The sequence below is a fragment of the Ipomoea nil genome, unplaced genomic scaffold (genome assembly GCF_001879475.1).
Source record: "Ipomoea nil cultivar Tokyo-kokei standard unplaced genomic scaffold, Asagao_1.1 scaffold2950, whole genome shotgun sequence".
Lineage (NCBI taxonomy): Eukaryota > Viridiplantae > Streptophyta > Magnoliopsida > Solanales > Convolvulaceae > Ipomoea > Ipomoea nil.
Genome location: NW_017619378.1, coordinates 140,714 through 164,247, shown reverse-complemented (window position 1 = coordinate 164,247; position 23,534 = coordinate 140,714). Strand labels below are relative to the sequence as shown.

Below are 23,534 nucleotides of genomic sequence, written 5' to 3'. Positions count from 1 at the left end.
AATCAGCACTTATGAAAGGTCAGGGTGCGGCATGAAGAATCGCATATGGTTCAGGGTGTGGGATGACACTTTAGCCTTCAAATATTGGAAATAGAAAAGGAAAGAATTGTTCAACATCCTTGCTAAGCTCTCCGTTTATTTCATTTACTTTTGGGTCTCAAGATGATCCACATATGGATAGAACTGGGTTGAAAACCTATCTATTATCAGGTATTTGAGGTAGAATTCAGACTGAGATCATATTTTAGTATGTTAAGATTAGATCCTAGCATCCTGCTGATACTTGAAGTTAGATTAGAACTGTGTCCAAGTCCTATTACTTGAAGACGACTCTGATTGAATCAGTGTGCATATATAGTAAGAAGAGAAGATAAAGTTTAAACACAAGAACTAGAAGCATACACACCTAGTCCACCTATTAAAGTGAAAATGAGAAAATAAGTACCAAGCTTCCTTTTCATATCTTCATCACTATGTCCACCTTTTGAGATGGCAAACCTCTCCACGAATTAAGTTGGATCAACTGATCAAACAATAAAAATAGTATGACTGCATCACAGAAGGGCATAGGCATAAAGGACACACCATTTTGTGATATGGATCTTGTTTACATGAAGTTAACCAGTAACTGGATTGTCCATATATCACAAAGCATGAAACTCTTGTGCACTTTGACGGTGTGACCTTCCTTTCCTCAGCACATCTGCAAGAGTGATTCTACGGATCCACCTCACCTAGAAATCGGAGAAGAAAGGGTTGAGAAAGTGACTATTCCTTCCCTTTCTCAAACTCAACTTGTGTTCGATAAGTAAAAGCTGTACTGAGTTTATGATACAAGGGGCAAGAGATGCCATCTACTTGATTGACTAATCAAGCTTCTCAAATTAAATGGGAAAACAGAAGAAAGAAAATAAGGAAAAAAAAAAAAAAAAACATATGAATGGGATAATAAAACCATGCATAACTTGGAATGGGGTAACCTCAAATCAGATATAGGAGTCCAGCACTCCAGCCACCCAATATACACTCAAAAATATTCAATTATCACTCCTTGAATTCATAATACAGTATGCCACCTGTATCCATTTGGCAAACTACAAAATAATATGAAACCAGAAATCAAGAGTACATTAGTTTTAAAGTACGAAGGAGCTTGTTTTGAACTACACAGGATCGTACTTCCAATTTGATTGAGAAAAAAAGTGCATAAGAAACACCAGTCAGAGCACACAGCACGCAATCAAGCAACTATCTTCGATGGCAGTTATAATAACTACTACAAGTGACATACTGAGAATTAAATCATATACCAAAAAAAAAAAAACTTGAGCAGGGCACACACAGGTGAGCAAATGTAATAATTGCACACAAGAAAAAAAGAAATACTAACAATAACTTTTATTTTAAGATAACCAACTACAAATTTCTATCAAGTATCACCTATCTAAACCATTAAACTACATTGTACCAGTTACTTCAAATTGTGAGTTGAATAGTTTTCTATCCAATCAATTCTAATGTTTAGATTCTATAGCCATATTTCCCAGTTTTTGAATGCAGAATAACTACATCTTATGACCAAACTTATTCCTGGGTAGAGATCATATCAGGCAGGTTAACCACCTTTCATGCAACAATTGATGATATGTACTCTTTAGAATATGGTAAGTGGAAGAGGCTTAGACAAGGTCACTACTGAACCTTATGCTCATGATATTATTTCATAACAAGAATCAGAGGTTAACACCTACTACATAATGATTTTAGGCATGCATAACACTATAATGTCAAAAAATTTAAGAGAAAATCTCTTAAATCACACCTTTCTATGCAAAATCAGCAGTTAATGAGTCAGCTTCTATCTTTAACTCCTCATATAGCAACTGAAGAACTTCATAAATTTCTGTTGTGTTTTGATTTACTGAATCACCAGCATGAAACTCAAAAACTTGAGAATCCATCTCAATCCAGCTACAACCAGGTGTTTTAGTCACCCCTTTCTCTTTCATCAATCTGAGCATCTTTGCTGATTCATCCCATCTCTTCGCATGTGCATATATCTTTGAAGAAATTATATAATTACCAGAATTTGATGGTTCCATCTGTAGAATAAGCTCCATGACACGTTCAGCAATTTCAACATTTTTTACCTTGCGGCAGGCACCCAGCACTGCACCTAATAAAACCTCATCAGGTTTCTCAGGCATCTTCTCAATTAAGTCCCATGCTTCCTCTACACACCCAGCACGAGACAAAAGATCAACCATGCAAGAATAATGCTCAATTTTTGGAACTAGTCCATGAGATTTCATCAAACTAAAGATTCGGTAACCTTCATCAACCAATCCTGCATGCACACATGCAGAAAGTACTCCAACAAATGTGATATCATCTGGGAGGTTAACATCACCCTCAGCTGACATGTGGTCAAATAGAGACAGAGCCTCAAAGGCTCTCCCATGAAAAGCAAGAGCTGAGATCATTGCATTCCATGAGACTCTATTCTTCATGGACATGTTTTCAAAAATTTGGTATGCAGAATCCAGGCTTCCACATTTTGCATACATGTCAATTAATGCTGTACCAACATAGATGTCATGCTTCAAACCTCTTGTTGATGCATATTCATCAATCCATTTCCCAATATCTAGGGCTCCAATAGAGGCGCATGCAGAGAGCACTACAACCAATGTGATTTTATTAGGATTAACTCCTGCTTCCTTCATGGTGTTGAATAATGAAATTGTTTCATCAGAAAATCCATTTTGTGCAAATCTGTCATAGATAGAAAACATATCAAAATAAGAAAATATAGAAAACAGAAGTGAAAACAATAAGAAACTATCACCATAATAAAGGACATATAAGAGACTTTCATTCTATGAAGTGTAGCTGTTGGACTTGAAGATAATGTCTTTAACTAGTATGGCACTACCTCTCCTCTAAGCTCCTTCTGTTATCTGCCTATCCCACCCCTTCCCAGGTCTCTATGTTAGGTGCATACTTATTTTCTAGATAGAAGTATCATGTTTCTTCTATATTTCAGGTGAGTAGCCATTTTAATGAGATAACAAACATAACTATCATGTGTCACCTTCCCTGGACAAGAGGAATAATAATTGGTTTCCACATTAAAGTAATGTAATTTATGTAGAAGTGTAAGACTCCAGCAGAAATAAGTACAAAAGTAAACATGCATTGGACAAAAACCATAAATGATGGAGTTTCACTACACATACGGCCAATTTCTACTCCCTCACTTTTACTCCCTTACTTGGCAAGCTATGATAAGGCAGGCATTTTCACCATGTGGGTCCTACCAAAAGTGTTTACTTCCCAAAGTATCATCATTTAGGAAAATGCTACATGTACTCCTAACTTTTACTCACACACTCATACCCTATACCCTTGAAGTAAACACTTTTGGTAGGACCCATATAGTGAAAATGCCTTATTATAGCTTGCCATGTAAGGGAGTGAAAGTGAGGGAGTAGAAATTGGGTGTATGTGTAGTAAAACTCGATGCTCTGCATCACGGAAAAAGAATAAATAAATAAAACTTAACAAGGTATCTTAAAGGCCAAAAGAAACTTTGCAGGGAATCATGAAATTTTGTAAGAGTTAAGAAAAAAGTGTTCACCCTGAAATCATTGCATTCCATATGATCACATCTTTCTTCCTCAGGCCATCAAAGATCCTCTTGGCTGAAGCCAAATCACCACATTTCCCATACATATTAATCAAAGCAGAGCCTATGAAGGAATTTAGTTCAAAATTTTTCTCTAGAACATAGCTCTCGACACACCTCCCCAAATTCAAGTCCCCCAAGCCCCCACAAGCTCCAAGAACACTCACAAGTGTCATCTCATTGGGTTCAACCCCCTGATTCCTCATCTCCCCAAACAATTCCACCGCCTCCCTAGCATAACCCATCTGAGAATACCCTGAGATCATCGAATTCCATGACACCAAATCTCTCTCAGCCATTTCATCAAATACCTTCCGCGCGCATCCCAACTTACCGAACCTTGAGTACATCGTGATCAACGAATGCCTAACGTGAAAATCCAGGCACAACCCAGTTTTCACCACCTCACAGTGAGTTGACTTGCCAAGTTGAGCAGCCGGAAGGCTCCCGCAAGATATGAACACAAACGGGTAAGTAAAGTTATCAGGTTTTAGGCCTAAAGACTTCATCTTGCAATAAGATTCTAAGGCGAAATCGAACCTTTGCCACGTAGTAGCGAGCCCTCTGATCATAATGTTGAACCCATACTCGTTGGGGGACGGGATGTGGGAGAAGTAAAGAGTGGCATAGTTGAAGTCTTGGAGGTGAATGATTTTGCGGAGAAGAAAGTTGGGTTTGTAAATGGAACGAATGAGGAATTGGGTATGGATTTGTTGGATTTGTTTGGCGGAAACGCATTGTTGCAAGTAGAGTAAGAGCTTCTGAGTTATATGCAGAAGCTGATGGTGTGGGTTATGGGAGGTTTCAAAGGTAAGAAAGCGGGAAGCTTGGAACTGAGAACACTTTCTGCTGAGGAGCATTTCTCGGTCCCGCCTTAACAAATCATCTTTCCTATTTATTTACAGAGTTTTTTTTTTTTTTTTGGTACTAGTAATTGTTTTAGGCTCCGTAGTAAAGTATAAAAATGACTTCTGAAAAATGAGTCATTTTTTAGAAATTATCTTTTTTACGATATTTGACTGCTCAACGAATGTCTTTTTGTATTTTGTTCATTTTCTAAAAAATAAACAAAATTATATACTTCATTTTCCAACTCAAATAAGTCTACTTTGATAATCAATTTCTCATTCACTCATTATCTGTTTTGAATGTATAATATATTATAAATTTCGCAGGTTAAGGCCACCAAAAAAATGACCTGCGAAATAGCATGCCTAACGGGCCTGACCCGCTAATACCTGCAGCCTAGGCCCTAATAAAAATAAATAAATATACATATATATGTTACACAGCACAATATATATATATATATATATATATATATATATATATATATATATATATTAATGAATGATGTTTATACACATTTTACATAGATAAATATACAGCGGTATTTATACATAGAAGTCTAGCAAAGAGTTAGCTAACAACCACTCAATAAGCTCTAACAGAACTTATTAATAATCTAACTGTCTAATACTCTCCCTCAAGCTGACGGGGGATACGGGACCACGCTGAGCTTGAACCGTAAATCAACAAAATGTTTGGAAGATAGCGGTTTGGTGAATATATCCGCGAGCAGATCATGGGTAGAAACAAAATTCACTTTCAACCCTCCGGTGGACACTTTGTCCCGGACAAAGTGGTAATCTACCTTGACGTGTTTTGTTTTTGCGTAAAACATGGGGTTGGCACACATGTATGTTGCACCCAAGTCGCAGATTAAGGAGAACAAAAACCTAATTTGAAGAAAAACATGTGCATGCTGCTAAAAGGAAGTCGCAGATTCATTAAATTGGAGTGCAAAATCTAAATTACCCGTTTTATCCTTCATTTTAACACCTACTTCACGCCAAAACTAACGGATGACCATTTTGACTTAAAATTCAATAGTCGGATGACCACTTTGAGTGCAATTAAAAGTTAATGAACCAATTTAAGAAAAGGCTATAGTCGGAAGACCATTTTGGGAATTAACTCTTTATTATAATAAAAATGTGATTGTCTATAAGTTTATTTGGTTTAAAATTGTTTATTTATTTTTATAAATTATAATTGTTTATTTATGAATGCTCTGATGTGGTTATTGATTATTTTGGATTTAGGAAATCATGTAGAACTGTTTTCATGTGCATGTAAAATTGTTAAAAACTTTTGAATCTTAATTCAAGTTATTTGACATGTACAAGTAATTTATATAATTATATTATTACTTAAATTAATAGGGGAAAAATGATAAATAATTTAATGGTAATGTTTAGCTTCTTTTGTTTTTTTTTTTTTTGAATGCTACTGGCTCTATTACATTGTAGTATCACTGAGGCTCGAACTCACAATCTTCCAAATGGAAGTCCAACTCGGTACTATTAGACCATATAGTCTTAGTATGATCATGTTTAGCTTAATTATCATAATAATTATTAGAGAATTATACTAATATATCATAAGTATATGCCTTTTCATCATATCACATTTATTATTATTATTATTATTTTGAATTCCATGTCCTTTTGGATTTTCTTTTTCTACTACTACTACTACTAATGATTTACATATCAGATTATATTTTTCTTTTTTACTGCAAACCTTGTTATTATTATTATTAAGTAAATTAAGTGAATTAGAGATCATTTTCCATTTTTCTTTTTTTACTCCTAACAATAGAAGTAAATTATATATCCTTTTGTATTTTTCTATTTTATTATTATTATTAATAGTATAGATAGATATAGATGAAGTAAATTAGGGATCATTTTTCATTCTTCCTTTTTTACTCCTAACATTATAAGTAAACTAGTATTTTCACCCGTGCGATGCACGGAATGGAATTGTTGTAATATATTAAGAATATTTAAATCGATATATAATTATTTAAGAGTTAATTTCACCAGAGGTCGCTTATCTTTTCTGAAAATTTCAAATTTAATCATAGAATATAGTTATTAATTATTACGATTTATTCTATGTTATAATTCTTACGTTAATATTCTTACAATTATTATTAACACTTAATTACATTTACATATTATTATTAACACTTATATTATTATTATTATATTATTATTATTAGTTTCTTTTCAAGTACTGTTAGTATATATTATTATTATTAGTTTCTTTTCAAGTACTGTTAAAATATTATAATCGAATTTTAACGCAGAATTATTGTACGAATGAGAAAGTACAAATCAATATATTTTATTCGGAAGAGAGATTTTTAAGGAATTGGGCGGAAAGTTAAAATTTCAGGATTAGAATTATTGAACGAATGGGAAAGTAGAAATCAATATATTTTATTAGGAAGCGAGATTTTTTAGGAATTGGGTGGAAAGTTAAAATTTCAGCATTTTGTTTTTATATATAGTATAGATAGATTGTATTACACTATTCTAAAATATTAGAATAGAATTTTAACAGCAGAATTACTGTACGAATGAGAAAGTAGAATTCAATATATTTTATTAGGAGGAGAGATTTTTTAGGAATTGGGCGGGAATTTAAAATTTCAAGATTTTGTTTTTATATATAGTATAGATAGATTGTATTACAGTATTTTAAAATATTAGAATAGAATTTTAACGCAGAATTATTGTACGAATGGGAAAGTAAAAATCAATATATTTTATTCGGAAGAGAGATTTTTAGGAATTGGGCGAAAAGTTAAAATTTCAGAATTTTGTTTTTATATATAGTACTACCTCCGTCCCATTTTATGTGTCTTGGTTCGGTTAACGAGGCTTGACTGAAGTTATTTTTAATTTAATTTTTCATAATATTAAATTTCGTATTACTATACAAAATTTATATATTTAAAAACTACACTAAAAGTACTATTAAACACAAAAAAATCAAATTTAAAAATAAGTAAAAAATACTAAATAAAATTAACAAAGAAGAAAGAGTTAGTTTGACTCAGGGAATAGTAAGTAGGACAGATAAAATGGGACAGAGAGAGTACTAGTTTTTTACACGCATTGCGCGATTGGGATAATGCCCAATGTTTTTTTTAATAAGTACTTTAAAGTACATCAAGGTAGGATTATATTAGAATTGTTCATGCATAAATAATTGAATGTTGAATTTGCGTATTTAAATAGGTAATTCTAAATTTACAAATGCAAGATAAGATAGTCAAGATTGATTATAATTGTCAATAAAATAATTGTATAGGTATGGTTGAAACCAAATATGGGACATAAGGGAGAGCAAATAAAAATTAGGGTATAAAATTTTAAATATATACTAATATTGAAGAGCTAATTATTGATTGTCAAACAAGGACATTGCGAGGTAGTTTTTCCACTTCAATTTGTTGTGTAATTTGAATACTCTTTTTGTAAATAAATCCCTCAAGTAGTTAATATGATTGGCTTAATTATATTTTTTTTATATTTTTTTATTTTTTAAAACAATTATGATGATGATTATTATTATTATTATTATTATTATTATTATTATTATTATTATTATTATTATTATTATTATTATTATTATTATTATATGTATACCCTTAGGTCATTTTACATGTTAATCTAAAAAGCTAATTTTTGCAAATATCTTTTTACCAACCGTTGATATAATTCGTTGGTCAAATCCGCTAATATAATCTGTTAACGCTAATCGCTAACTACTGATTGTCAAACAAGGATATTACGAGATAGTTCTCACTTCAATTTGTTGTATGATTTGAATACTCTCTTTGTCAACAAATTCCTCAAGTAGTTAATATGATTCGCTTTATTAATTATGTTTTTCTTAATTTTTTCATGGTATTAATAAAATAATTGGTAAATAAATATATAACATTATTTTGTATTATAACTTTGATATTTAATTAAAAAAAATAGTGCACAAAAAAGATAATAGACAATGTAGTGAATATAATCAATTGATGAAGTTGAATGTAAAGAATTTTTACATTGGAGAAAAATAAATACAATATAATATAATAAAATTATTTCTCTTACTTAATTTATTGATAATGAATATTTTTTTTAATAAAGACATTGTAGGGACAGTGTAGCGAATATAATCAATTGATGAATTTGAATGTACAGAATTTTTATATTGGAGAAAAATAAAGACAATATAACACAATGAAATTATTTCTCTTATTTAATTTATTGATAATGAATAATTTTTTTGAATAAAAACATTGTAGATACATAATTCTATATTAAAGATCGAAATGCATATGTATTATTTTTTGTTGTAACTACTAAATTATTATTTAATTTAATAAAAGTAAAATAGAGTACTAAATATGTCAACTTTGATTGGGATGGGGTTCGAACTTCGAACTTAAGACCTTTCTTATTGAAATCAATGAATAAGTTAACGGTGAACTAACAGAAATTAACGGAAAAGATAATATTTAACGGAAAAGTTAACGAATAATCATATTCATTAAGGATAAATTAGTAAATCTTAAGAAAAAATTAAAATCTGGTCAATCTGAGCCATTTATTTGATTAAAAAACTTGACCGCCATTTTTTCTACCCATTATAGGCCTAACTCTATTGGGCTCTTATTAGTATAGTAGATAGATAGATTGTATTGCACTATTTTATAATATTAGAATATAATTTTAACCCATAATTATTGTACGAATGAGAAAGTAGAAATCAATATATTTTATTAGGATGAGAGATTTTTTAGGAATTGGGCGTGAAGTTAAAATTTCAGGATTTTGTTTTTATAGATAGTATAGATTGTATTACACTATTTTATAATATTAGAATCGAATTTTAACGCAGAATAATTGTACGAAAGGGAAAGTAGAAATCAATTTATTTTATTAGGAAGAGAAATTTTTTAGGAATTGGGCGGGAAGTTAAAATTTCAGGATTTTATTTTTATATATAGTATAGATATAGATTGTATTGCACTATTTTATAATATTAGAATAGAATTTTAACCCAGAATTATTGTACGAATGAGAAAGTAGAAATCAATATATTTTATTAGGATGAGATATTTTTTAGGGATTGGGCGTGAAGTTAAAAGTTCAGGATTTTGTTTTTATAGATAGTATAGATTGTATTACACTATTTTATAATATTAGAATAGAATTTTAACCTAGAATTATTGTACGAATGGGAAAGTAGAAATCAATATATTTTATTATGAAGAGAGATTTTTTAGGAATTGGGTCGGAAGTTAAAATTTTGAGCATTTTGTTTTTATATATTGTATAGATTGTATTACACTATTTTAAAATATTATAATAGAATTTTAACGCAGAATTATTGTACGAATGGGAAAGTAGAAATCAATATATTTTATTAGGAGGGGAGATTTTTTAGGAATTTGGCGGGAATTTAAAATTTTCGGATTTGTTTTTATAGATAATATAGATTGTATTACACTATTTTAAAATATTAGAATAGAATTTTAACGCAGAATTTGTGTACGAATGGGAAAGTAGAAATGAATATATTTTATTAGGAAGAGAGATTTTTTAGGAATTGTGCGAGAATTTAAAATTTCAGGATTTTGTTATTATATATAGTATAGATTGTATTATACTATTTTAAAATATTAGAATCAAATTTTAACGCAGAATTTGTGTACGAATTGGAAAGTAAAAATCAATATATTTTATTAGGATGAGAGATTTTTTAGGAATTGGGCGGAAATTTAAAATTTCAGGATTTAGAGATTTTTTAGGAATTGGGCGGGAATTTAAAATTTCAGGATTATATATATATATATATATATATATATATATATATATATATATATATATATATATATATATATATATATATATATATATATAGTATAGATTGTATTACACTATTTTAAAATATTAGAATAGAATTTTAACGCAAAATTATTGTACAAATGGGAAAGTAGAAATCAATATATTTTATTAGGATGAGAGATTTTTTAGGAATTGGGCGGGAAGTTAAAATTTCAGGATTTTGATTTTTATATATAGTATAGATTGTATTACACTATTTTAAAATATTAGAATCGAATTTTAACGCAGAATTATTGTACGAATGGGAAAGTAGAAATCAATATATTTATTCGGAAGAGAGATTTTTTAGGAATTGGGCGGGAAGTTAAAATTTCAGGATTTTGATTTTTATATATAGTATAGATTGTATTACACTATTTTAAAATATTATAATCGAATTTTAACGCAGAGTTATTGTACGAATGGGAAAGTAGAAATCAATATCTTTTATTCGGAAGAGAGATTTTTAGGAATTGGGCGGGAAGTTAAAATTTCAGATTTTGTTTTTATATATAATATATAGAATATAGATAGATTGTATTGCACTATTTTAAAATATTATAATATAATTTTAACGCAGAATTATTGTACATATAGGAAAGTAGAAATCAATATATTTTATTAGGATGAGAGATTTTTTAGGAATTGGGCGGGAAGTTAAAATTTCAGGATTTTGATTTTTATATATAGTATAGATTGTATTACACTATTTTCCATTCTTCCTTTTTTACTCCTAACAGTATAAGTAAATTATAGATCTTTTTGTATTTTTAAATTTTTATTGTTATTATTATTATTATTAATCTTTAATTAATTAATTAATTGGGTGGAAGAGTTTGGGCGGAAAAATACAAATGAAGATTTTGTTTTTAATTAATAGTACAGATAGTATAGATAGATTGTATAAGAGGGGCATTGTTGTCTTAATACTCTAATATTTCTTTCCAACAAGCGTGGAATTTAAAATTTTAAGGGAGGGGTTAGGATTGATTTATTTTAAAAGTGAAAATTACATGTTTAGTCTCTCACTTAATGGTATTTAGTCAGGATCTATCCTTAAAATAAAGCAAAATTTCCAGAGATTTTGTTTTAGAAATACAAAAATTTATGATCATTTACATGATCGAAAAAATTGAACCATTAAAAGAAGCTTTGCCCCCGGATTATGGTTCAATGCAAAGTTTTCAAATAATGCAATCAATAGCATGCAATTACCATTACCATCCAAAAAAACAAAAAAAGCCAAAAAGAAAAAGTAAGTAACATTTAAGTTTTAGTTATTTAAAGTTTAATAAATAGGACTATTGGCCAAAAAAAAAAAAAAGTATTTGTGTGTTTTGACTGTTGTTTTATTATCATATTTAGTCTTCTTTAAATTTTGTCACATAATATCATTGACTTTCATTTGCTTGTTACAATTAGCCATCTGTTTAAAATTTTCATATTTCACCTTTAAGAAAGAGGGCTAACATGTAATTTCATTATTCAAACATCTTGTCCAAATTAAACATATAATTTATCTCTCTCCATCGTAAACTCTTTTAACTGATAATGGAATTACATATTAATCATCTTTATTAAGTGATAAAATGACAAAAATTAAAATGAATGACTAAAAATTGTGTCAAACAAATGAAAGTTAAATATGTAATGTAACAAAATTTTAAAAAGTAAAAGTAAAATTTGCTCATTCATTATTATGCCAAATTTGTATCTTTTTTTTTTTCCTGAATGACTCTATTACATTGTCGTATCTGTTCAAACATATTTTCTCAGCCTAATGAAGCACAAAGAGTCAACAACGCCTCCACTAAGACTTGATCTCCCACATAGGAGAGATCGCTACATGCCATATGAGCACAAGGTGCTTGACGTATATCTATTTAATGTAAAAACACCAATTATATTGTCATTTAAAGTAGTTAAAGTTTAATTTCAAAAAGAGTCATGAGTATGCCTTAATTGCAGCAGGAAATTAAAATGCTAATCATAGTGCCATTTAAAGTTAAAAAGAAAAAGGAGGTCTTAAGTTCAAAAGAGTCATGAATATGCATTAATTTGCTGCCATAAAGGCCAATTGTAGTGTCAGTTACAAACAAACATAGGTAGAGACTTACCACTGCACGCGTTTGGCTAGTGAAAAATATTTGAGAAGGAAGTGAATTGAAGTCTCATGGAAAAAAAATTACAAAACATTGATTCTGTTATTTGGTTGGTAGAAAAGAAATTATTGAAAATGTTGATTCATTATTTGATTTGATTTAAAATTGTAAAGAATAATTGGTATAAAGACCAATATGTCCTACACAATAATAATAATGATTTTAAATTAAAATATTATACTTTATAAATTACAATATTATAATTATATATTTTGTTATAATAATATACTCCCTCCGTCCCGAATTGGTTGTCTCATTTACTCTTTGCACGCTTTTTAAGGAATTAAAGTAAATGTTATGTATTTTCCAATTATGCCCTTCACTTTTTCACTTTTGGAAATAAAAGCAAAAGTCATAAGGGTAATTTGGGAAAAAGTAGAATGATGGTGATGTTCAATTTTGGAAAGTGGACAACATTTTGGGACAAACTAAAAAGGAAAGTAAGACAAACAAAATGGGACAGAGGGAGTAATAAAAATTATTATACATATTTAGTCTAACGGTAATTAAGAAAGTTCTATAAAGGCAAAATTGTCCTACCAAGTACTGTAATAAATTCTTCACTGTGTTCGTGGGAAACAAAATACTAATGTTGAGCAAAGAAAACTTTTTCCTTATATTTGAAGAAAAAATTTTCCGGTAAAAAATATTTTTCATGACCAAACAGTGACACATTGCATTTTCCTCAAATATTAGGAAAACTTGTTCCTTGGAAATTTGTTTTCCATCCAACCAAACACCCCTTAAGGGGGTTTTTTTTTTTTTTTTTTTTTTATTTATATTTTTGTTTTAAGTCATGAATATACATTAATTAGATTATTTGGGAAAACATCGAAATACCTGTGTTTTTTCCAATAATTCTGTCAATTTTTTTTTTTAAATTGATAATTTAGTATTAAATTTGAAATATTGGTAAGATTGTATCCAATTTTATTAACCAGAGAATCATTGATCTAGTCGATTTAACAATTGAAAATAATTTTTTTTTTAAAGGATGTAATCGTTTTCATAAATATTACAAATTTTGAAATTTGTAATATTTATAAAAATGACCCCGCTCATTTTTTAACCTACAATTCCTAACAATATTTGAAATATATTAACGATATTCGAGTCAATGACCTTGTGGTCTAGTGACACGAAGTGACTCACTTTAATGGAAGGTCATGAGTTCAATTTTCAGTGGTTGAGAAAATAGTTTTGAACATATACTATAAAAACAAATAATTTCTAAAATACACAATAACGCCTAAAATTTGAAATATATTAACACTAATTCCTAAAATATACAATAACGCCTAAAATTTGAAATATATCAACACTAATTCCTAAAATATACAACAACGCCTAAAATTTGAAATATATTAACACTAATTCCTAAAATACATAATAACCCCTAAAATTCGAAATATATTAACACTAATTCCCAAAATACACATTAACGCCTAAAATTCGAAATATATTAACACTAATTCCTAAAATACACAATAACACCTAACACTAATTCCTAAAATACACAATAACTCATAAAATTTGAAATATATTAACACTAATTTCTAAAATACACAATAACGCCTAAAATTCGAAATTTATTAACACTAATTCCTAAAATACACAATAACGCCTAAAATTTAAAATATAAAATATATTAACAATAATTCCTAAAATACACAATAACGCTTAAAATTCGAAATATTTTAACAATAATTCTTAAAATACACAATAACTCCTAAAATTTAAAATATATTAACAATAATTCCTAAAATTCAAAATATATTAACAATAATTCAAATATATATTCATAAATAAATCAAAATATATTAAAATAATTATTTTCAATTCACAAATAATTTACAAATTAAAATAATATTTCAAAAAATAAATAAAAACTCACAAAGGTGGTGGCGCGGCGAACGGCGGGGTGGTGGTGAGAGGAGGAGAATGTGGCAGTGGTTGCGGAGGAGAGAAGAATTAGAAGAAGGAGGAAGATCGAGGAGGAAGTGGCGTTGGCAATGAACGGTAGCGAATATAGTTGCGGTGGCGGCTACAATTTTGGCCAAGGAGAAGAAATGAAGAAGAGAATAAGGAAAACAAAATTAACGACTAACATATTCGACATCGATTTTGATGAAAAACCGACATCGTATCCTCTCCTTTTTTTTTAATTGAAAAACCATACGGCGTCGATTTTCTTGAAAACCGACGTCATATGTTTTGTGTTTTACTCCTTTTTTTTTTTTTTTTAATTAAAACACATACGATATCGATTTTATTTGAAAACCGATGTCGTTACGTAAATTTTTTTAAGAATATTAAAAAGACGACGTTTCATTATAAAAAAAATATAAACGTTACATATACGACCTCGGTTTGTTTTAAAATTGACATCGTATATTTACTGATTTTAAAAAATGAAATTGCTTAATATACGACGTCGATTTTTTATAGTTAATGATTAAAAATATATAAAAAATAATATAATATACGATGTCGGGTTTTATTTAAACCAACATCGTATATCACATAATAAAAAATAAAGAAAAAATATAAATTGATGTCGGTTTTTTATATTCTTTTTTATTTTGTGATATTCTACCTCGGTGTTTATTAAATAATAATATAATATATATAAAACGTGACGTTATATGTTATTTATGTAGTAGAGATGGTTTAGATTTGTCCACGGATTCTAACTTGAGGAGTTATTATGGAGTTCTTTTTAGGAGTAGAACTAAATATGGTAATGTCACAATAGTCGATGACAAACTAAACTTCACTTAAACCAATGCTTGAAAATAACTAATATGTTTTTTTTTTTTTTTTTGGAATAATATGATACAGGGATGAGTGCACAAGTCTTAGTAGTAAATATGGAAAATACTTAGTGTACTCCCATTTTATACTCCCAATTTGTACTTCCTTTCACATGTTCTTGATGTAGACAGTTTTCTGTGGACTCACTGATGAAAATAACCAATCCCAGTTTGCCACCTCAGGGAGTAGAAATGAGGGAGTAGAATTTGAGAGTCTATATAGTAGAACTCAATAAATATATTGTCATGTGAACGCAAGTGTAGTGTAATGGAAGAGACTCATCAATTCATTCTTAATAAATATTAAGGGTTTAATCATTGACTTTGGGTATGAAACAATCTTAAATTCTAGACTAACTGTTCACCTATTATAAGTATCAGGACTATGTAGTCCAATGGTACCCGGGTTAGACTTTCATTTGAAAGGTTGTGAGTTTGAGCCTTAGTGGAGGCGTTATTAGCTCTTTGTGTTTCAGTAGGTTGAGGAAGTATATGAACAGATACTTCATTCATAATAATTTATAATTCAACGAGGAGATTAGTCTCTGTATTAGACAGTGAAAATCCTTAGTTAGACCATTTTTTTTTGTATGTGTGTGAGTGAACAAGTATTTGTAATAAATGTAGTGTATATATATATGTCCAGATCAGATAAGATCTTGGATTGTTGGGTCATGTAAGGATGATTTTATCATCATCAACCTATCAAATCATGTGAAATTATCAAAATGTTGCCCCATAGATCCTATAAACATGAGTAAATTGGTGACGGTTATAAAAGCCACACTCAATTATTGCTTTTGACCTACGCTAGGATTAATTTTCATTTCAGTTGTGCGGAAATTAAATTTTCATATACGGAGTATCATTTATCTCTACTTTTTTATAGTACTCAACGTACAATTACTACTTGCTACATAATTTTCTTTTTCTCTCTGTAACATCATCATCATTACACTTTTTTTTTTTTAGTGATTATAAAAAGAGTTTTACGTATTTCTTAATCTTACTCCTTAAAATCCATTTCAATTGATTAAAAAATAATATTGATTTATTTTTATAATGAATCGATCAAAAAAATGAAACCAGTTTGGTTGGCGTGACGTGTGAATGGCTGTACGTGCACTCTTATCTCTTAAAAAAGATTGGGAGTTCAAAATCCTTTCTCGTAATTTTCAAAAAAAAAATTTCTTCTCATATAAAAAAATCAATATGACCAACAATTTACAAGTAACTCTTATAACTAGAGCCTACTCAGGACACTTTGTGGTCCAATAAAAAATTTGAAAAAATTAAAGACATTTAAATGCTACTGACTCTATTGAGGCTCAATCTCATGACCTCCCATATGAAAGAGTCATTACATGTCACCTGTGCACAAAGTGCTTGAGAAAGACATTTAATATATTTTAAAATAAAAGTAAATTATTTTTATAAATAAAAATTACCAGCATGGAAAAGAATATCTCTATAGTAAAAAGGAGTAATAAACTATAACAAATATGACATAGTTTGTTACAAAACATAACGAATCTATTATAAAAGGAGTCTTCGGAGAAGCACACACAAAATTTAAAAAAAAAAAAAAAAAAAAAAAAACGAAACATTCCTTCTCCCAGTCTCCTAGAGAGAAATGACAGTGTGACGCAAAGCGATAACTAGTGTGGGGTAGATCTGTAAATAGGTGAAATGGGGGGCCCCACTTCACTTCCTTCTTTCCCTCTCACGCTTTAAATCTGTCTTGACCGTTGCACTTCTCTATCTCTCTCTCAAAACACACAGCGGATCAAAGCTGCTGCTACTGCTTCTCGGGTTCGCATTTCTCACTCATCGCAATAACTAAAGTACGATTTCTGCTTCTTCTTGTCCTTCTTCTTCTTCATATCATCAATCATTACTGTTTCAATTAAACTAGTATTCTGTTTCTCTGTATTGTTTTGTTCCTGTCGCAGTTCCGTTTTCGATTTTTTTTTTTATTCGCTGTATTTTCGATAGATTTTTAGTTGCTAGAGATTAGAGGTTGTCTTTTTAATAGGAAAAAGATATCTGGAGGTTTTTGGCTGCGTTATGTTTGTTCATCTGAGTTTTAATTACGCTTTACATTTGATGTTCATTGCTTTCTTCATTTTTAGTTGCAGTTTTTTTTTTTTTTTTTTTAATTGATAAATAAATGTTGTGTGTTATTTATCTGGATTTTGAATGTTTATTGCTTTTGTGATTTTTAGTTGCAGGTTTTTTATTTATAAATAATTGTTGTGTCTTATTTTATCTGGATTTTGAGTGTTCATTGCTTTCTTCATTTTTAGTTGTAGGTTCTTCATTCAACCTCATACGTTCTGGAAGTTTTATAAGTACTTTTAATCTTTAAATTGTGTTTGGAGTTTGATCTTAAATCTTTGATTTTTTTTTTGAATGCTACTGGCTCTATTACAATGTAGTGTCTGTTTGTATACTTTCTCAAACACAAAGAACCAATAACACCTGAGACTCCAACTCACAACATTCCAAATGGAAATCCAAACCGGGTACCATTAGACCACATAATCTTTGATTTAGTTGAATTCTTTTAATCTTTAAATTAGCTTTGAGATTTTACCTTGAATCTTTTATTGTAAACCAGCGACGGTTTTTAGATTAGTAGGGGCTTTCTTAGTGTTGACTGTTGCACGATTGATATTCAAGGTAAATAAAACTCCCAAGACCAAATATATCTGTTTTCTTGTTAATGTGCATACAGCCAAGTGATTCTCTTTAGGAATTGAATTTCTGAAATTCATTTTCTTGCCTTGAACAGTTTGAGAGTTTCCATATGAAACTGGTGACAGTAAGTAACTTGAACCCAAACAAGTTCTAGAGATCCAAGAGTTGAAGTGATAGAAGATACATTTAAAGATGGGGTGTTCTACATCCAAGCTGGATAGTCAAGAGGCGGTGCAACTTTGTAAAGATAGGAAGATGTTCATTGAACAAGCGGTTGAGTATAGGTTGCAGTTTGCTTCGGGTCATGTTGCTTATATTGAGTCCATGAGGAGAGTCTCTTCTGCTCTTCGAGGTTATGTTGAAGGAGAAGAATATAGGGAGTTCTTAGTTGATGCATTCACAACCCCAGCTTTTACTCCAGTTAAGAAAATAAACTCTGGCTTTATCTCCATAGCATCCAAACCCTTTACAATGAAAAGTTTGCAGTCTGAAAAGAATTCTGCTGTGAAAGTGAATTACTTTAAATCAGGTGGGAGTTCTTCTATTTCTGTGGAGGAGAAACCTCAATCACCCGAAATACTCAGAGTTGAAGCATATTCCCCTGTGCATCAGTCTGGGATGGATGGCTTCTTTACCATGCATTCTGTGCCTATAAGTTCTTCATTTTATCATTCCTCTCCCAACAATATGCCCAATTTCCCCTCACCTTCACCCCAAAATAGCCAGTGGGATTCATTCTGGGATCCATTTTCTTCACTAGATTACTATGGTTATCCAGTGACAAGCGGTCTTGATCAGACGATTTTGGATGATGGTAATGGGATAACCCAAGTTCAAAAGGAAGAAGCTGTCCCAGATTTAGAAAAGCATATTGACAGTAGGGAAAGTTCAAAAGAAAAAAGTGCTCAAATCCGTCATAGCTTGAATAAAGATGAAGTTGTGGTCAAAGATGTTAATGATGGAGAAAAAATTGATTCCCATCACCTAGAGAAAGAATTGCAACCCAATGCCAATCATAATACAGCTGTTGAAAAGACTCAAAATGATAGCCAACTTAGTAGCAAAGAGACCACAGTTGTTGATAGTGAAGCAAAGAAGGAAATTCCAGGATTTACAGTATATGTCAATACAAGACTAACAAGCATGGCAGAAGCTATTAAAGATCTTGAAGCTCAGTTTCGGATTGCTTGTAATTCGGCTAAAGAGGTGTCAGCTATGTTAGAGGATACCGCGGCTCAGAATCCATCAATTTCAAATGATCTTACACGTAAGCTTGCATAATTTTTAATGGCTTTAATACTTATACATGCGCTTACTTTCATTATGGCTTAGTTTGAGCATAATTGCTTCAGATTTCTGTTCTGCTCTGCATTTGATTACCCATTTCATGTTTATGCTATTTCTGTAAATAGACATGTAATGTGTAGCCTTTATACATCTCAAAGAAAATTGGACAATAAAGAACATTTTATGATTGGTAGCAAGCTTTGTCAAAGCCTCTAAGAGAATCTTATTGACTGAATGTATGGGTTTAATAGCCATTGTTCAGGTGTAAGTGTGTAACTTCTTCTTTAAATGCTACCAGATTACACTAAGAAAAAATTTGACACAATTAGGAAAAGTTCTTTAGTTGAATGCTTGATATGTAATATCAACAAGACAACAAGTGTATATGCCAATGGGCTTTTGTCCCAAAATCCCTAAATTTGGTGGAGGTCTAGGATAAATAGACTTTTGAACATTTGACTTAAACCATCAAGTATTACTAAGTTTATAACTTTCAGATAATTTTCCCTTGTGTTAAAACTTTTAAACCTTGGTTGCTAATTTCTTTTTATTTAATTTTGTTTTGCAGCAATGAAAATGTTGAATCCAGTAGCCTTGTTCCATTCTGGATCTTCAAAATCACTGTCATCTAAATTTTTGGTAAATCCATCAATTATAGAAGAAAACAGTGACCAAAATAGTAGTGAGTTCTCTGATGACTCCAGATCTTGTGGTAGTCATCAATCAACCTTGGACAGATTACGCCTCTGGGAGAAGAAACTTTACCAGGAAGTCAGAGTATGATTACTATACCCTTATTTTATTTTATTTTTTAATATTAATGTTGAAAAAGGCACATAATGAGTAACTCTTTCTTTCTATTATTATTATTATTTTAATTATTTTAATTTTAATATCTACTGTGTATATGTGTGTTTGTGTTTACTAAATAGCTTCTTTTTCTTTCAGTTTGGCTCCTGATTAATGCTTAGACTTATGCATTGATTTATACTGAAGAGCTAACTTAATTCTTTAATTGGTATTGAAGTTTTGTTTAAGTTCCAAGCACTGAGCTCATGGCAACTAATATTTGCATTACTGAATTGCCCAAAAGCTCTTTATAAGGTCTGCATTGATGAGTTATAGCAACACTTACAATCTTCTCTAGCCATATAATGATTTAAACCGGATTTACAATTCTGAGTAATTATGGCATTTTTCTGTTTTTGGTCTGAATGCTTATTATCAAGTTGCTTAAGAGAGAGAGAGATGCAAAGAGAATTAAGTTTGTAATAAGCAGTCAGAAAATTTCAGAGAAGTCAATAGATGATGAGAGCCCAGTAGCCCAGAATTGTGATTTCAAATCTCTCTTTTTGTGTGTTTAAACAATGGCTAAAGACTTCAGTTCAAAAGGCTTCTGGTGTGCTCAAACAGCCTTGAAAGAGAAAAAAAAACATATATAATTGTCCTAAATGAAGTTGACACTTTGAAGATTCAGAATGTGATATTCTTATACTCCGTATTTAATTAGGCTGGTGAACGTGTAAGGCTAGCATATGAAAAGAAGTGTGCACAACTCAGAAATCAAGAAGAGAACAATGCTGACCATCCTTCGATAGATAAAACAAGAGCAGCCATTGGGAGTTTGCTTGCTCAGATTAAAGTTTCTATACATTCTGTTGAAGCTATTTCAAAAAGGATTGAGACTTTGAGGGATGAAGAACTGCAGCCTCAGCTTTTACAGTTGATGCAAGGGTATGTGAATCAATGTTCTTTTTCCCTTATCTCCAAATTGAATCTCTGCTCTTCCATTTTGGTTAAATGGAAGCAATTTCCATTCTTAAATCTCTATATTCTCCCATACCTATATCAGCGTTTCACTCTTCAATTAACTATACTCCATATCATTTTACTTTTTGAAAAGGAAAATAGATGGTAGAACTATTTTGAAGTTGTAGAGGCTAATGATGACTTGACACTCATGAAACAGGTTAGGTAAAATGTGGAAAGTGATGGCAGAGTGCCATCAGTTACAGAAATGTATACTGGATGAAGCTAAGGTGCTACTCAGCAGTTCTAGTTCGCCTTCAAAACATTCTGCAGCCAAGTGTTACACCAAAGTGCCACCCTCGGAGCCGCAACAACTGGGACGTTCAGCAGCTAACCTCGAGATTGAGCTAAGAAACTGGCGTGCCTGTTTTGAGTCATGGATCGTTTCTCAACGCTCATACTTGCACGCATTAACGGGGTGGCTGTTATGTTGTGTCCGTGCAAATCCTATTACATCAAAGCTACCGTTTTCTTCTTGTATTTCCATGGGAGCCCCACCAGTATTCAGCATTTGTATCCAATGGTCGAGGCTCCTGGACTCCATCAACGAAGTCCCAGTGCTCGACGGACTAGAGTTCTTCATGGCAGGGATTGGTTCTCTATCTGCACACCAGCTGAGAGAAGATCCACCCAGGAGTAAAGAAACTTCAAACACAGAGGTGGTTGAGGCCGGGAAAATTGTGAAGGAGGAAGCATTGACAGCAGAAAAGATTGGAGTGGTTTATTCAGGAATGTCAGCTTCTGTGAGTGCACTGACAGAGTTTGCCATTGTTTCAGCAGAAGGATATGCTGATCTGCTCAAGAACTGGGAGGACAAAAAGCAATGTGCAGGTGCAAATGGAGTGTGACTTTGCTTCGCATAGGGTAAGCATGGATTAATTGAATGTAAATTATATGTTGATCATTGTCTAAAGTGTTACTCATAGAGAGAACTGGTTTCCTTGATCATCTTCTGATCTTACTAGTTAATCAATTTTTGTCCTTTATAGTTATAAAAAGCATAAGAGGGATGGAAGAAAATTAAGCATTTAACGTGCCGACGTGACAGGTGCGCCCAATGCACACTTGCAAGAAGTATATTTTATTTTTATCTTTTTGGTGGGTTCCAGAAAAAAAATTATATATTGAAGTAATTCATTTTTACTCTTTCTCATCTCTCTCCTTCAACTCAGCTAAACCTGCAAAAATGAAAATACTACATGAACTCCTATTTTTTACGCTCAATTTGTACTCTCTCTTACAAATTCTTGATGTAAATACATTTCCTGAGACTCACATGATAAAAATATCCAATCTTTGTTTATTATGTCATGTAGTAAAAGTGAAGGAGTAAAATTTAGAAGTACATGTAGTAGAATTCCTGCAAAAACCTTGATGGAAATGCTATTACACTTTCTTGAAAAATTAATTGCAACTAATTAATTCATACTAAATGCGCAACTTCAAAAAGAACGGTGGAGTAAATGCAAGGATGATGATACTATTAGAAGATATTGTTAGAGATTTTTATGAGATATAATTTAATTTGTTGATATTTGTATTATATTCTTATTAGATCCAGTTGTTATCATAACCCTATAAATAATACTACTTTTAGTATATATTCTTAGATTTAGTGATTATAATAAACCTATAAATACAAGTTTTTCATTGTACATTATTGATCAATATAATTTTTTTTTTCAGTTTTATATTAATTTTTCTTTATACAACTATTTTATTATTTTATTCTTGCATATCCCGGGTGATATCATTAGCGACTAGTAGTGTCTCAATGTTTTAGCATTTCGGTGTTGTCTGTTGCTATATTAGTTCATAAGGGCGGTGAGTATTGTTTTCCCAAGGAGTTCAATTCTGATATTGCATTTTAACATGATTGGCTAGTAGATTTTGTTCGTTGCGTAGATTTTGTTCGTTGTTAATTGAGGATGAGTACAGTTGACTACATATTATGTTAATTTGCAAGCTGTTTGCATCTATATGCTCTACCTTGAGAGAGCTTGTAGTATATGAAATTACTATTAGAGATTTGTATGAGATAAAATTTAGTTTGTCAAGATTTTTACTATTTCTTATATTTAGTTGTTATTATAATAAACCTACAAGCTTTTCTGTCAAATTAATGATATAAATTTTCTTAATTTTTATTAATTCTCCTTTTACTATTATTTTATTCTTGCCTTCTCGGCGGATAGTATCATTAGCTACTTGGCGAATCGTATTTCAATAGTTATGAGTAGATTCATAATTTCTATACTGTAGATTCATAATTTTTTTTTTTTTTTTTTGAAAACGTAGATTCATAATTTTTTTTTTTCATTTGTTGTTAACG

The 23,534-nt window shown here is 30.6% G+C and overlaps 2 protein-coding genes across 8 annotated transcripts; one reads left to right on the top strand and one right to left on the bottom strand.

Annotated features, from left to right (window-relative positions):
• Window positions 1-444: 444 nt before the first annotated feature.
• Window positions 445-20,207, bottom strand: LOC109162575 (pentatricopeptide repeat-containing protein At2g34400-like). Of its 4 annotated transcripts, XR_002051113.1 has the most exons (5): window positions 20,181-20,207; window positions 3,641-4,604; window positions 1,821-2,775; window positions 981-1,094; window positions 445-734 (listed from the first exon to the last, which is right to left on the bottom strand). XR_002051113.1 is itself a non-coding variant. In XM_019311246.1 (4 exons), exons 2-3 carry the CDS (start codon window positions 4,546-4,548, stop codon window positions 1,827-1,829), a joined length of 1,857 nt encoding a protein of 618 aa, XP_019166791.1. In that variant the 5' UTR covers window positions 4,549-4,603; window positions 20,181-20,205; the 3' UTR covers window positions 445-734; window positions 1,823-1,826. The 4 variants fall into 4 exon arrangements, 3 of the variants coding, with proteins under 3 accessions (XP_019166791.1, XP_019166792.1, XP_019166793.1); XM_019311246.1 differs by lacking the exon at window positions 981-1,094 and having other exon boundaries at window positions 1,823-2,775; window positions 3,641-4,603; window positions 20,181-20,205; XM_019311247.1 differs by lacking the exons at window positions 981-1,094; window positions 20,181-20,207 and adding an exon at window positions 15,490-15,505 and having other exon boundaries at window positions 1,823-2,775; window positions 3,641-4,602.
• On the top strand, window positions 17,177-22,294 carry LOC109162574. 4 transcript variants are annotated; one of them, XM_019311245.1, is made up of 6 exons: window positions 17,177-17,250; window positions 18,201-19,373; window positions 19,962-20,072; window positions 20,106-20,170; window positions 20,904-21,127; window positions 21,363-22,294. In XM_019311245.1, exons 2-6 carry the CDS (start codon window positions 18,299-18,301, stop codon window positions 22,048-22,050), a joined length of 2,163 nt encoding a protein of 720 aa, XP_019166790.1. In that variant the 5' UTR covers window positions 17,177-17,250; window positions 18,201-18,298; the 3' UTR covers window positions 22,051-22,294. The 4 variants fall into 4 exon arrangements, with proteins under 4 accessions (XP_019166790.1, XP_019166788.1, XP_019166786.1 ...); XM_019311243.1 differs by having other exon boundaries at window positions 19,962-20,170; window positions 21,363-22,066; window positions 22,192-22,294; XM_019311241.1 differs by having other exon boundaries at window positions 19,962-20,170.
• The last annotated feature ends 1,240 nt before the right edge of the window (window positions 22,295-23,534 follow it).